Source organism: Gopherus flavomarginatus, chromosome 1 (assembly GCF_025201925.1).
Source record: "Gopherus flavomarginatus isolate rGopFla2 chromosome 1, rGopFla2.mat.asm, whole genome shotgun sequence".
In the NCBI taxonomy this organism is placed as follows: domain Eukaryota; kingdom Metazoa; phylum Chordata; order Testudines; family Testudinidae; genus Gopherus; species Gopherus flavomarginatus.
The window spans coordinates 324,009,822-324,023,540 of NC_066617.1; the positions used below are offsets into that span (position 1 = coordinate 324,009,822).

Genomic DNA, 13,719 nt, shown 5'->3' on the forward strand with positions numbered 1-13,719 from the left:
GGTCGGGGGTTCTGAGAGGTCAGACAGAGGCCGGGAAGAAGGTGGAGGTTGGACAGGGGGCGGGGCCAGGCTGTTTGGGGAGGCACAGCCTTCCCTACCCGATATAACGCGGTTTCACCTATAAGGCGGTAAGATTTTTTGGCTCCCGAGGACCGCATTGTATCGGGGTAGAGGTGGAATTGGAAGTTGAAGCTACACAAATTCAAATTAGAAATAAAATGTAAATTTTTCACAGCGAGGGTAATTAACCATTGAATGTTACCAAAGATTGAGGTGGAATCTCCATCACTGTCAATTTTAAAAGAAAGCTTGGAAGTTTTTCTAAAAGATATGCTCTGAGTCAAACAGGAATTAATTCAGGGAAGCCTTAGGGCCTATATTACACAAGAAGTCAGACTAGATTTTCACCATGGTTCCTTCTGTCTTCATAATCTATTAATCTAAAATTTTCACTTATCAAACATTTCTCAACAAAATTTGCATAAAATAGCATGAGATCCTCAATCAGCAGTAAAAAATTTTACATGGATATTTTTGTATTGTTGAATTGGGCCCTTTTGTCCTAAGTTTACAAAGGAAATGAATATAAACACCAAAGAGTAAAATATTTCAGACAAAATAAATTGCCTAAATAAGACCCTAAAGATCTTTTTTCTCTATTAAAATGGCAAGCTTGTCATTTTAGCTAGGAAAAAAAAAGGTGGAATAAGAAGGTGGAATAAAATCTGAACCCAATTTACTACATTCATGCCTAAGAAACCATACATGTCATCTATTAGCTATTTCCAGGCTTTTCAGTTAATCATTTCTAATGCTATTAATTCTCTAGTAAAGCCAAGTATGTTACACACACTGTGGGCTATGAGAAAGTCTTAGGTTTTATAGGAGTGATGTCACATATATGAATTACAAAAAACAAAACCAAACACCACAGCCAATAAGAACAAGGGATGACTATGAGATTCTGCTCCTTTGCTCTGCTGGGAAAGAGAGGCTTCTCATAGGAACTTGCCTCCAAGGTAGCACAAAAGAGGAAAAATCACTAGTAGGATCTCAGCAGAAATCACAACGTGTTATATAAAAGGTTGAAATTTCATTTTAGGATTAACTATTGTGGGTTAAGAGCTATCTCACTGGGAGATTTACAGCCCCTCACTTTATCTTTGTAATTTGCTCTTCTCTTATTTTGTAATATAATTTTTGAAGGGCCACAGAGATACAAAAGTTTCTTAAAACTAAAATGACTGCATGTACTAGTTAATTTTTTTATTGTGATTACTACCTTAGTGAATGTATTGCTGTAATATTTGGCTATAAAATCCAAGGAGATACATATTTCACTTAAATTCACATATTCAAAATTAGCTAAACTTTTTGAATAATACAATAAAGATTCACCTGTTCAATGGAATAAGTACCAGGAGACTTTTCTTCTACAGCAGCTTTCAGAGAGATCCTTTTTGCTGCAGATGTTTTCATGAGATAAAGACTGCCTGGCTGTGGGCGAATATTTTGCTTTTGTTTCTTTCTAATTCTCATCTCTTGCAGATTTCTGGCACAGTGAAGGTTTGCAATCATTTCCATCAAATCTGCTAGGAAAAAACCCACCACACATCAAATCTTGTTTCAATTGTGTGTTAATTTAGGATATGAACTCAATTCAGTAAAAGCAAGTGGGTAACAAGCATGATTTTTTTAGCTAGCATAATGATTTTTAGAATTTGCCATATAGCAAACATACAGAATCAAAACTATTTAAGAAGTATCATTCATTTAAAACATTTTCAAATGTTAAATTCAATGAGTGCATTTCAAAGTTAAACACTTTTATTCTAGCATCTACGTTTGTTTTTGTTAAAAACATTAAATAAATAGAAAGCAGTCAATCATTTCTGAATCTATGATCCTGAGATGTTAAAAAGCGACCTTTTCCTTGTAAACAATGGGCCTAACTCTGCAAACACTTACAAGATGTGTATATATTTATGCATATAATTAGTCCCACTGAAGAAATATGGACTACTCAATATGGACTACTCACATAAGTGACATTACACACGGTGACTGGGATTTTCAAAAAAGCTTAAAAGGGGTAAGCCCAACTCCCACTGAAAGCTGAGTACCTAATTCTCTTATGCTTCTTGGAAAATGCTGGTCATGAGCATTTGGCAGAATTGGACATAAATTTTAAAAACATTAGCAAACAAAATAAACATACGCACGTTCATAAATAAAACATACTACAAGTGACCATTCTATAGAGAGCCTAGAATACTGTATACTAAACAAAAATATATAACCAAATGTTAAATGAAATTCAGGTAGCTGTCACACAACTTATTTTCCAAGAACTGCTGTGTCCAAAGGTATAGCAAGTCCTTGACTGACTTTCAAAATGTACATATAAATGAAAATGCAGCATTATGAATATCACAGACCAAATCAATCACATATTGAAAAAAGTTTTTTACCTTTAAATGTCTATTTCCTAATACTCCTATGTATAGGTTTAAAGATAAAAGCAATAAACTCTCAATAATATGTAAAAAGCTTAAAGGTTATATTCAAACAATTACTGCTCACAACAGATAAATGGTCAAAAAAGTTTGCCTAAAAATACCTGAATCACCATCTCCATCTCCTAAATTACATGCCATAACTTGGTTGGTGCAATCTTTCTCCTCTGACTGATAATCTTCAGTCTCTCCAGAATTAGGTTGAATTATGACATCTTTTAGTTCTTGATCTCTATTCATATTCTTGTTAATCAACGAGTCAAGTCTTTTCCTGCCATGCTGCTCACTTGTAGAAACATCAGTCTTAACTTTGAAAGGTGGCACAAAAGTTTTGGCAGTTTTGCTTAATACAGGCAGATTTTTTCTTCTTTCACTTTCTTCAGCAGAAATCTTATTAAATGGAGTAAAAACACCTGATGTACCACTTAAAGACTGTCTTAACATATGATGCTGAAAAATATCAGATTTAGATTTAAATCCTTTAAAAGCCTGGTCTGGTATAGTAAGATTAGGATTCTTGACTTCTTGTCGTTTTTTAGTAGCACTGCATAGAGGAAAATATTGAACAACATATAATTGAGCTTGGCTATCAGTAAATTTTCAAGCAAAACCTAACAAAGTTTGTCATTCTATATAATTTTCTTTCTTTAATCTAGTAGCCTCCCATTTAGTAAACAACTTTCAATTACATTCACATAAAATAAATTCTTAGAACTCGCTAATGCTTTATTATTTCAAAGAAATCAGGTTGCCTAATACAACATTTTATATCTATGGAAAAATAAAATCTGAACACAGATGTAGAATTTCAATGGAATATTGCAGCATTTTTATATTAAGGCAAAAATTTAAATGATGTTTCAGTATAATTTGAATTAAAATTGATTAGCTTTTTTTTTTTAGATTATTGTGTAGCAAATTACAAGTAGTAAGATAAAAACCAGTCCACAAGAACATATTCATCCCATATTCTGTTAAGCAATTCTTTAGAAATAAATCTTAAATTATACTACACGTTTCTTTCTTACCTGAAAGGAACACAAGTTTCAGGTTTTAAAGGAATGTGGTACATAAACTTCCTTCTGTCTTTCATTGTGCCTAAAAAATAATTAAAATATAGCATGTTTCAATGGCACATGTGATGTTTCTGGAACATATTAGAGAGGGAGAGAGAGAGAGTGTATGTATGTATGTGTATATGTATATATATATTAAGAGACCAATATTTAGGTCTCCTTGGTTACCATTAGTGAGTGAAAAGTAAGTTTTGCTGTACTGACAAGTGAGCTCAGATATGCTTCCCAGATCCAAAACCTGCACAGCTACTATTATTGTGAAAGCAGTTGTTATTATTAGAACTCCCATGCTTGCCTAACAGTGCTCCTAGAAACCAGCAGCAAAGCCTCTTTTGGCACAGATCTGTGGGCAGGTCTACACTACAGCCAGGATTGACGCTCTGAGATTGATCCACCCGCGGTCGATTTAGTGGGTCTAGTGAAGACCTGCCAAATTGACTGCAGATCACTCTCCAGTCAACTCCTGTACTCTACTCCAGTCAACCCCTGTACTCTACTTCTGTCCAACGAGAAGAATAAGTTAAGTCAACGGGAGATTTTTTCCCATCGACCCCCTGCGGTGTAGATCCTGCGGTAATATTCATGCGCTGGAGTAACGTAGTGCAGGTCGACTTACCGCAGTAGTGTAGACATAGTCTGTCTCTCTTCACCTGCCTGCTGCTAGGAACTCCCTGGTCCACAGGCATTCTTTCTGACTGGAAATGTTAAGCCCTGCTACATTTCAGATTAGCTCAATAGTAGACAGCTTAGAATTTTCACATCTCAGTACTTCAGACATGTGTGAATACATCTAACAGTAATAATTTTTTGTCTTTTGGTCAATTTTATAGCTGGTCTAGCTCAAACTAATGGTGCCAAAGAAATCCTAATACATCCTTTTTAACATCTACATGAAGCCATTGGATGAGATGCAAACTGGGGGAAACCACAATCTCACATCAGCATTATGCAGATGATCCCTGGCTTCGCTTCCAGTGCAGAAGGCATAACTAGTATCCTATCACAATATGTGGCTGGCTGCAATCAATACCGGGATTAAAGATAACTGGCAGAAACTCAACCAAGGCAAGATGGAAGGGATGCTAGCAGAATGTGTAAAATGGTTCCAAGAGCTATCTACTGCTATCAAATCACCCACTATTAACGGAATCTGCTTCCAGGTCAGCTGGTCAATACACTATGGGCCTTTTTACACTCCTCACTGATTCTAAAGTTTCAAGTAACTGCCACCCTGAAGAATGCCTTCTTCCACCTATTAAATGCTATAAAATTGTCAGATGACAATTTCATCACTGTGATACATGCTTTTGTGACCTCCAGAGTGGAACACTGCAACTTTGCACATCTAGATAGGATGACAGTCCTTAAAAAAGATCAGTTAATCTAATTAGTTTTCAGCCTCCCGCCTTACCAACACCCGGTGCCAAGAGCACATGAACCCCAGTGGTTTGGTCACTAAATTGAATCCCCACAAAATACCAGGTCAGGTTCAAAAGGGAGCTAGATAGAATCATGGAAGATACGTCCATCAATGGCTATTAGCCAGGATGGGCAGGAATTGTGTCCCCAGCCTCTGTTTGCCAGAAGCTGGAATTGGGTGAAAGGGCATGGATCACTTGATGATAACCTGTTTGTTCATTTCCTTTGGGGCACCTGCCATTGGCCACTATCAGAGGACAAGATACTGGGCTTGATGGACCTTTGGTCTGACCCAGTGTGGCCGTTCTTATGTTCTTGGTCCCAGTCTTCAAGGTCCTCCATAAAAATGTCTCAAGGTATCTAAAAGAGCATCTCTTTGGGCTATTAAGATCTCTCTGCAGCTACATTCCTCAAAGACTCTGAGGTGTTAATATGTTTTAACTCAGACCTCCAAATTTTTATGTAGAAATAATATACAATTTTACATTAAAATGCACCTATTGGTAAAGTATCCTCATCTTATTGAGGTTGCAGTTTGAGAGTCTGAGTAAGATTTTGTACTTGGATGATTGTATGTTGGAAGTGATAGATTTTTTTTTTTTTAAATTGAGATAAGCTGTGAATATACTTCAGTATTATATTTGTGCGGTAAGGCATCTGATTTCAGGTAAGCACAGATGTTAATATTGCTTAAATGGCGATTTCCTTGATTTTTCATGTGTGTTGACAGGAAGCACTTATGTAATCTTAATTCATTAACTTTTTTGTGTTGGTTTATTCAAAAGAGAACTATAAATGGCACTTGATATGACAATTTACTATATCATATATAAAAAAGAAAAAGAAAATTACCATCTGGAGTGCTTTTTGAAGCTTTCAAAGATTTGTGGGGATTCTCTGTTCTGTCAAATTCAGGTAATAGTTGTCTTTTAATTGGAGGTTCTCCTGAAAAATAAATTCTATACATCAGTTTTAAAAAATAATTTTCTCTTAAGTTCAGTATCTCTCCCACTATAACATAGTAGCTGAACTTCTAAATTTATCATTTAAAAAGAGTTGTGTCAAACTGAAATTAGAAACTTTACAAACCACACTCTGAATTAAAATGTCTTTTCCATTTAGTACAGATATCTTTTCCCACAATTTGGCTTCTTCTATTTAGTAATCAAAGCAAAGAGAAGGATTTAAAATAGCAGAATATAGTTTGTTTAGGGTTCTGTTATACACATATATCATGCCTGTTTCAAATAACTTGATTATTTGAAATACTGTTACACTATGTAAAGTGTTTTAGAAAAAAAATCACTGCCAAAACTGAACATGATAAATAATTTTAAGTTTGAATATAAAGTAAAAAGAGATAAATTTTTCAAAAATCTTTAAAGAAGAATATTCCAAATCTGACTGACATTATCATCTTAGGCACTATTATATATCCTTATTACCACAGTATTAGCAATTCTCAAGGTGAAGAGAAATGTTTCCTTAAACCCTCCCAACTAAAAACGAAGGTCAATTTTATAAGAAACTGCAGACTATCCAAACACTTAATTAAAAGACATTTAAACAAAAAGTTTATTTACCTTTGCTTTTGCATATCTATAAAGCAGCTTTCCTACAGGGCTAGTGATGTCAGTGCAACCTACACATTGTACTAACGTAGGGAAATAGCTTATGTATGTGGAATGATTAGCAAAGTTTTATCAGCTTTGGGGTTTTCTGTTTAGGGAGTTACAGCATCTCTCAGAACTACACTAAATACTATCAAAACATTCTTGTCAAATCAGTTTAAATGGTTAAAACCTTTTCCAGAAGTGATGGATCCTGATGATTTAATTTGCAAACATTTTTCCTGTCTAGCTCTATCATGTAGCCTTGTTGGGAGTGCTTCTAAAATGTCATATAATAGATACTTTTTTGGAGACTTCTTTGTGGACAATATGCCTGATTCACTCCATGGTCATATCTATGGGGGAGCATAAACTACTATAGACCTTGGAGCAAGTCCTTGCTCAGTTGAGGGAGGCAAGGAATTAGTATGCCAGAAAATGGTCTGTATGGCACAAGGTGCCTGCAACCTCTCTTGCACAGCCAGCATAGCAAGAAATCCACAGGAAACCCTAAAAGTAGCTTTGGAGAGGGTGTGACTAAGGGCTAGTCTACACTGGCAGCACTTTAATGTGGCTTGTGTAGTTGCGGCAGAGCCGCTGGGAGAGAGCTCTCCCAGTGCTCTTAAAAAAAAAAAAACAACCCACCTGCACGAGAGGCAAAGCTACCAGCACTGGGGGCACGGCTACCAGCGCTGGTGCACTGTTTACACTGGCACTTTACAGCACTGAAACTTGCTGTGCTCAGGGGTGTGTTTTTTCACACCCTGAGCGAGAAAGCTGCATCGCTGTAAATTGCCAGTGTAGACAAGCCCTTAGCCAGGTAGAGATGTTCTAATTCAGACATCCATGTAGGGAGCGCTTCCGCCAGTGGAATCCCTATGAAATCCTGCCACAACTGAAAGCTATTCTCCACTGATGAGACACTAATGAAGGTAGAAACAATACCTTTCCTTTTGGGATTGAATACCCTTTAGACACAGCTAATTAGATTTGCAGAGAGAGATACAATTAGCACTTGCCTGCTCCCAGGAAGAAAGGGTTAACGTTCTGGTCTCCTATGGTGAAAAGTTAGAGTCTAACACAGCTTTCAGGTGACAGCTGTAGCTTTCATAAATATTAGCAAAAAAAATCTGCAGCTTTTGAATTATGCTAATTATTAAAGTATCGTTTGTGCTTCATAACAAGAGTCCTGCTCGTGCTCCATCTGAAATCAATGGATAAGTTATCACCAACATTGAAATCAAGCAGAGCAGGCTCAAGCCTTAGATTACTTAAAATCAGCTTAAACACGTTATATTGCAAAGTGCTCTAAATTATGTAGAAATACAAAATTAAATGCACTTACTGGAATTTAAAACAACACCTACCAAGTGAGGTTTTTTCTTCCATGCGTCTTTTCCCAGTTCTCATATTTAATGGACAGTTTTTATCTTTCTTTCTACAAAAAAAGAGGGATTCTTTTGTATTATTTTCTACTCCAAAATCAGTGAGTTTATCATCTTCCATAAAAGCTTTGGCACTTTCTGCTGCTTCGGTTTCTAAGTATTTTTCCGAACTTTGGGAGCATGTAAGATGATAAGCATCCAGCTTTGTTTTAGTTAGAGCATTGCATGAAACTGCTTTAGCTTCCATTTCCATCCTACTTAGATCGTGATGGTCTTTTTCAAAAAGCTGAGTCTCCTCTGAAAGTGTAAAACTGTTTAATAGAATTAGGTGCTTATCCTTCTCATTGTGAGGTGCACACACAGGTGTTTTAATATTGTAAATATTTTGTAAAGGCTTCATTTCAACAGGACAGCTGTTTGTTAAGTCAAGTTCTTCATTATGAATGTCCTGGATTTTGGGTTTTAAAGAGGCTTCATCTACTTTGGTTACACCAACATAATTAACAGAAGATTTTAGGGCTGTAAGAGGATCTTGTCTTGAACTAAATTGATCTGCAAAGCAGTATTTGCTGATGGCAGTGTCATCGAACATCTCCTTCACTTTCAGAAAAGTATTTTCAGAAACTAGCACTTGCTTTCCACTTGCTGTGCTGAATCCAAAATTAGCATTTGAAATCAGTTTGGGGTTTGAAAATCTTTCTTCTTGTGATATTGCTACTTCAGATTTCCTAAGTGCTGAAGTACTTCCTGTTCCAACAAACTTTTCTACTTGGTCCCCAACTGAAGATGCATCATAATCACATTTCAGCTCTGATACACATTGTTGATCTGACGAATTATTTTCAATTTCAGAAAAGAGACTTCTAGCTTTCTTTAACGAATCTTCTGATAACTGTACAGGTTTACCACTTGCTGTGCTAAAAAAACCATAATTACCTGTAGAAAAGTCTGACTGATGATGATTTAGTTTATTAGATTTACATAGGCCAGAAAATGTGTCATTCACCTGAAAGCATGTCATCTGAGGATTTGACTCAGACCCAGTATCTGCAGATTTATTTCTATTGTGCTGTAGTGCTTGTTCATCTTCATAGTTGTTCTCATTTACATTGGGAAAATGGCATGTAGCTGAATTATAAGTCTCATTCTTGTTTGCATTTGAAGAGTTAGCAGAAGTAGGGCACTTAGCACTGTCTAAGGTCTCAGAGCAATTTGCTGCAATTTCATTTTGATTAGTTTCTGATGTAGTCTCAGTGTTCTGTTTCCTAGATTTATCACAGTTTTCTGGAAACATTTGTCGGACTCTCTTTAGTGCATTGTAGGAAACAGAGACTGTTTTACCTCTTGCTGTACTGAATGCAACTAGTCCATCCTTAGAAAACTTTGAATTGGAGCCTGCCACTTCAGAGGCTGAGATTTTCAAAACATTGTTGGCATCCAGAAATTTTAAATCACTGATTTGATTCCTATAACTCTCCTTTTGAAAAGTTTCTTCAGAACTAAGTAAGTTGTTTTTGTCTGCAGTGAGACTTACTAGTGGTTGATCCTGAGAAACACTATCCATATTTTCTGGGAAGCAGTTCACATTATGGCTTGAATCATTGGAATGTTCAAAGTCAGACCCTTTACTATCGTCTTTTAAATGAAAAGAGCAACGTTTGTCCCTGTGAGTTAAGTAAAGAGAATGATTTTTTATTTTGTTATCCTTTACAGTTAAAATATTTTTCATATTTATATAGATGGGATGTTCTGCAAGAATGTCTGGTACTTCTTTTAAACGCAAATCTGTAGCAATCTGGTCATTAGCAGAAACAATTAATGTACTTTTTGAGCGATCATTTTTTCTTGGTGAATTTTCCAGATTTCCCTCTGCAAACAGCTTTCCTGCCTCAAAGAAAGATGCCTCACTTGGAGAATTTGTTTTGCTATTTCCAGTATAAAATCCTAAACCTGACTTTCCAATGGCCACACAAACAGGCTTTTTTGAAAATGAAGTTTCTGAATGTTCTTCAGGTTCTTTGTCCAAATTAGCAGATAAATGTACCTCTACTGAAAGTTTTTTCACCGTTTCAACATCCACAGGTTGTTTAATTAGACTATCATCTAATATATTTTTAGGTGGATTATCAAGTTCTTTAGAAACAAGGTTACCTGTAAGGTTAAGTATTTCTTGATAATATTTGGGAGTGATTTCTGCAAATAACTCACAATCTTTGATAAAGTCTTTGTTATATTTCTTTTTTTTTAAAGCCTGAATCTCGGAGTCCTCAAAATTACCACTATTATGCTTATTTTCTAGGAAAACATTTTCTTCTGCAAAAATTTGTTTTGCTTTGGTCAAAGATTTGTCAGTAATTATAACTCTCTTGCCACTAGCAGTATGGAAACTTGTCGTATTGTTCTGTTTTATATTCTTGATTTCAAAATCTGTGTCTTGTTGGATGGAGACTTGTTGATGGTCAGAGCCTATTTTGGATTTGTTTTGGTTTACATTAATGTTTTTTTTAACAGAAGTAGCATCTATTCCTTCCATGTTTATACTATTTCTCATCTCCCTATTGAAATCTGATGAAATATTATCCAACTCTTTTTCTGTGCATGTTTCAAACAAATGGAGTTTATCCAATGGTGCTTGAGATACTGATATATTACTGTGAGATGCAGTTTGAAAATCTAGATTTTTTATTTTTTGTTCATTTTTATTAAGATCCAGTTCTGTTTCATCTGAAATATTTAAAGTTAATATTTCTTCAGTTTTAGACACTTCGCTCAAACACGTTAGGTCTGACAAACTTTCTTGTAAACTATACTGAGACTGAGTGTCACTATTAATTTTTGTTTTTGAGATGTTCAGAGTCTGATTCTGGTTTTCACTAGATGACAGACCATTTTCCATCTTATGTCTAGAATATTTAATAACTTTTAAATTACTAATTTTGGTACTACTAGAAATACAATCATTTTCAACAATATTTTTTGTACTTTCCCCCTGATTTTCTTTATATATTTGCATAAATATATTAATATTTTCTTCATTATTTTTCAGTGTATTTTGGTATTCAACATTTGCATCCTTTAAACTTTCCCTACAATAGTTGTCTTTTTCTGTCAAACACCTGGAAACATTCCATCTAGAAGTCATGTGTTTATTAGAATAACCACTTCTGGGATTCATCTCAGTGGATTTGAACATCTCACCATCATCATCCAGGTTACTGAACAATTTTGCAGCTCTCATCAAAACCTCATTAGAAATATTTATTTTTTTGCCTCCAGCTGAACTAAACCCTCCAAAATTAGAAAAACTGTCCTGTGTAGGTACTGAAAAACTTGGGACAAGAGGTGTCTTATTTGCATTTCTGCATAAGTTAGTAGACGTAACTTCACAGTTATTTTTCTGGAAAATCTCTCTCTCTTTTTTTACATTAGCCACCATCGTAGACTCTTCATTTGTGTTGGTATGCTTACTGGATTTATCATTTACTCTTTGGGCTTCAGTTTCAAAAGAGTCATCAAAATCAGCATCTTGCCACATATCAGAAATATTCTTCAAGTTGGTTGTTTCATTTGTATCTACATATCCAGACAGTTCAGAACTATTATTTTGCACCATATTACTTCGCTTTCTAAATTGTGTAAATTCAAATTGACTATTTGTTTCTTCCAGTATGTTAGAAAGTTCAGTAATTTCAGCTTCTTGGCTTGCTGTCAAGGTTCGGTTTAGTTGAGGTTGTTGATCTCTAGGCAAGTTTTGAAGAGATGAATCTGTGCTTTCAGGCAGGATACTTTGTGCATTCTTAGGTTCAACAAAACTTGCCTCTGAATCAAAACCATGGGAATAGTTAGTGTCCAATTTATTATCCACAACTGGAGAAATCTTAACATTTTCCTTTGTAATCTGATTTGAAATGTTTTTGATCCCATCTCTGGAAAAGTCTTCAAGACACTCCCCTTCCATATCTTTGAACAACATTTTGCCTTTTGTAATGCTATTTTCAGAGAGTTTTATCTGCTTATTAGAAGCAGTTTGGAAGCCACCAACGCTTTCATTTAAGCTACGGTCATTAAAAGTTGCATGTCCTGACCATTTCTCTTTGTCTTCTGGGTTTTCTTTTGACTTGATGTCTAAACATAAAGGATTTATTGAATATAAATTTTTATCTGATGCAACATGTTTAGAAGGAAGTTTGATCACTTTCTTTATGCAATACTTATCTTCTACATTAGGCTCTGGTTCTTGTATAACAAAGCCTGAAACTATTTGTTCAGGTCTCATTTTTAATGCAAGCTCTGGCAAGGTAGATTTCTCAGAAATTACTACCTGTAATGAGCCACAGTCTTTGTGATCAAACAGTTTTTTGCCACTTTCTATAGTTACAGTGTTTTTGTTAGCAGCTGTTTGAAGCTTATTTTCATCCTTTTCAATTGACTCAGTTTCTTGATCAGCAGCTATAATTTTTGAAAATGGAATTGTATCTGTTTTTCTCTCTCTGTTTAACATAGGACTAGAACTTTTATACGGCTGAATTATCAAAGGTGGTAGACTTACAGGTTTGCATTCATCTATTGGCAAATGGCCTGTAACATCATTTTCGTCTCCTGATCTGTTTTTATTGCAACAAACACTATTACTCTTACTTATGTCAAGGTTAATTTCACTCAAACTATCATTGAAGTGACAATTTTTCATAGATACTGGCTCTTGTTCCATTTCAACCAATTGTTCATTATCACTAGACGGCTCTCCAGGTTGATCTTTAACAGTGTCATTATTCGGATTAACATTCGTATGCATATCCATCTCATCTTTCTTTGGGCATTGAACCGCATGTTTAATCCTACCAAAGTCCATTTTGGAATGCTTTGATGCTAGGAGGCAAGCTGTAGCTATAACTTTATGCTTTACACTCAAAACATTTCTATTCTTTGAAGAAACCACTAAATATTCTTTCGGAGTATTAGACATTTCTGAGCAATCTAATGATGAAGCAGGCTGATGCTCCCTGCTATTATTTTTTAATATATCTTTCAAGTCTTGATATATCATTCTGTTATTGAAAGAACTATTAGGTGAGTTATCTATTTTGTCTGCTCTTGTGGCATATTTGCTCAATAGCATGGAATTTTCCTCAGTATCTGACCGCAAATACTTTCTCTCAGCAGAAGAAACCAAAAGATCTATAAGGAAATGAAAAACATTGCAAAATAGTTAGACATGTCAATAAATAGAAGACACGAAGCAATTCTCACTTATTCAAATAAACTGAAGTTAATTAACTTAGCCCTTAAATACAACTTTGGCCCCAATTCTGTAAACATTTGTGCACGTTTAATTGTATTACCATGAGTAGTCCTATTGATTTCAAGTGTGTGTTTGCAGGATCGGGGCCTTGTATGCTTTAATCATGGTCTGACAATTGACTTTACCATGAACAAAAATCAGTACCCTTCTGTTAAAATACCATGAGTTGTAATCACAAATCAAGTAATGCTTTTGTTAAAATAGAGGAATAGATGTCCCTCTTGTGAAGTGTCAGCACATGGATTCTGTGGTAAGAGCATCACATGAGGGGGGATCCTTAACTCCCCAGTCTGAACTAATTATTTTAGAAAAATTCACAGCTTTTGAAAAGAAATTATGTACATCACAACAGGTGTATAACTTACATTAAACCTAGCAGATTTTTTTTAAAGTGTTTTAGTGCTCCTGAAA

General features: G+C 35.2%; 1 protein-coding gene across 6 annotated transcripts in view; it reads right to left on the reverse strand.

Annotated features, from left to right (window-relative positions):
* BRCA2 (BRCA2 DNA repair associated) overlaps positions 1–13,719 on the reverse strand; it is an 85,075-nt gene that overhangs the window by 34,005 nt on the left and 37,351 nt on the right. For all 6 annotated transcript variants that reach the window (XM_050937084.1, XM_050937083.1, XM_050937085.1 and 3 more), the window contains exons 11-15: positions 7,989–13,184; positions 5,864–5,956; positions 3,545–3,614; positions 2,621–3,060; positions 1,399–1,589 (exon numbers count right to left, since the gene is read on the reverse strand). In XM_050937084.1, coding sequence (XP_050793041.1) covers positions 1,399–1,589; positions 2,621–3,060; positions 3,545–3,614; positions 5,864–5,956; positions 7,989–13,184 — 5,990 coding nt within the window. The remainder of the gene's footprint in view (positions 1–1,398; positions 1,590–2,620; positions 3,061–3,544; positions 3,615–5,863; positions 5,957–7,988; positions 13,185–13,719) is intronic.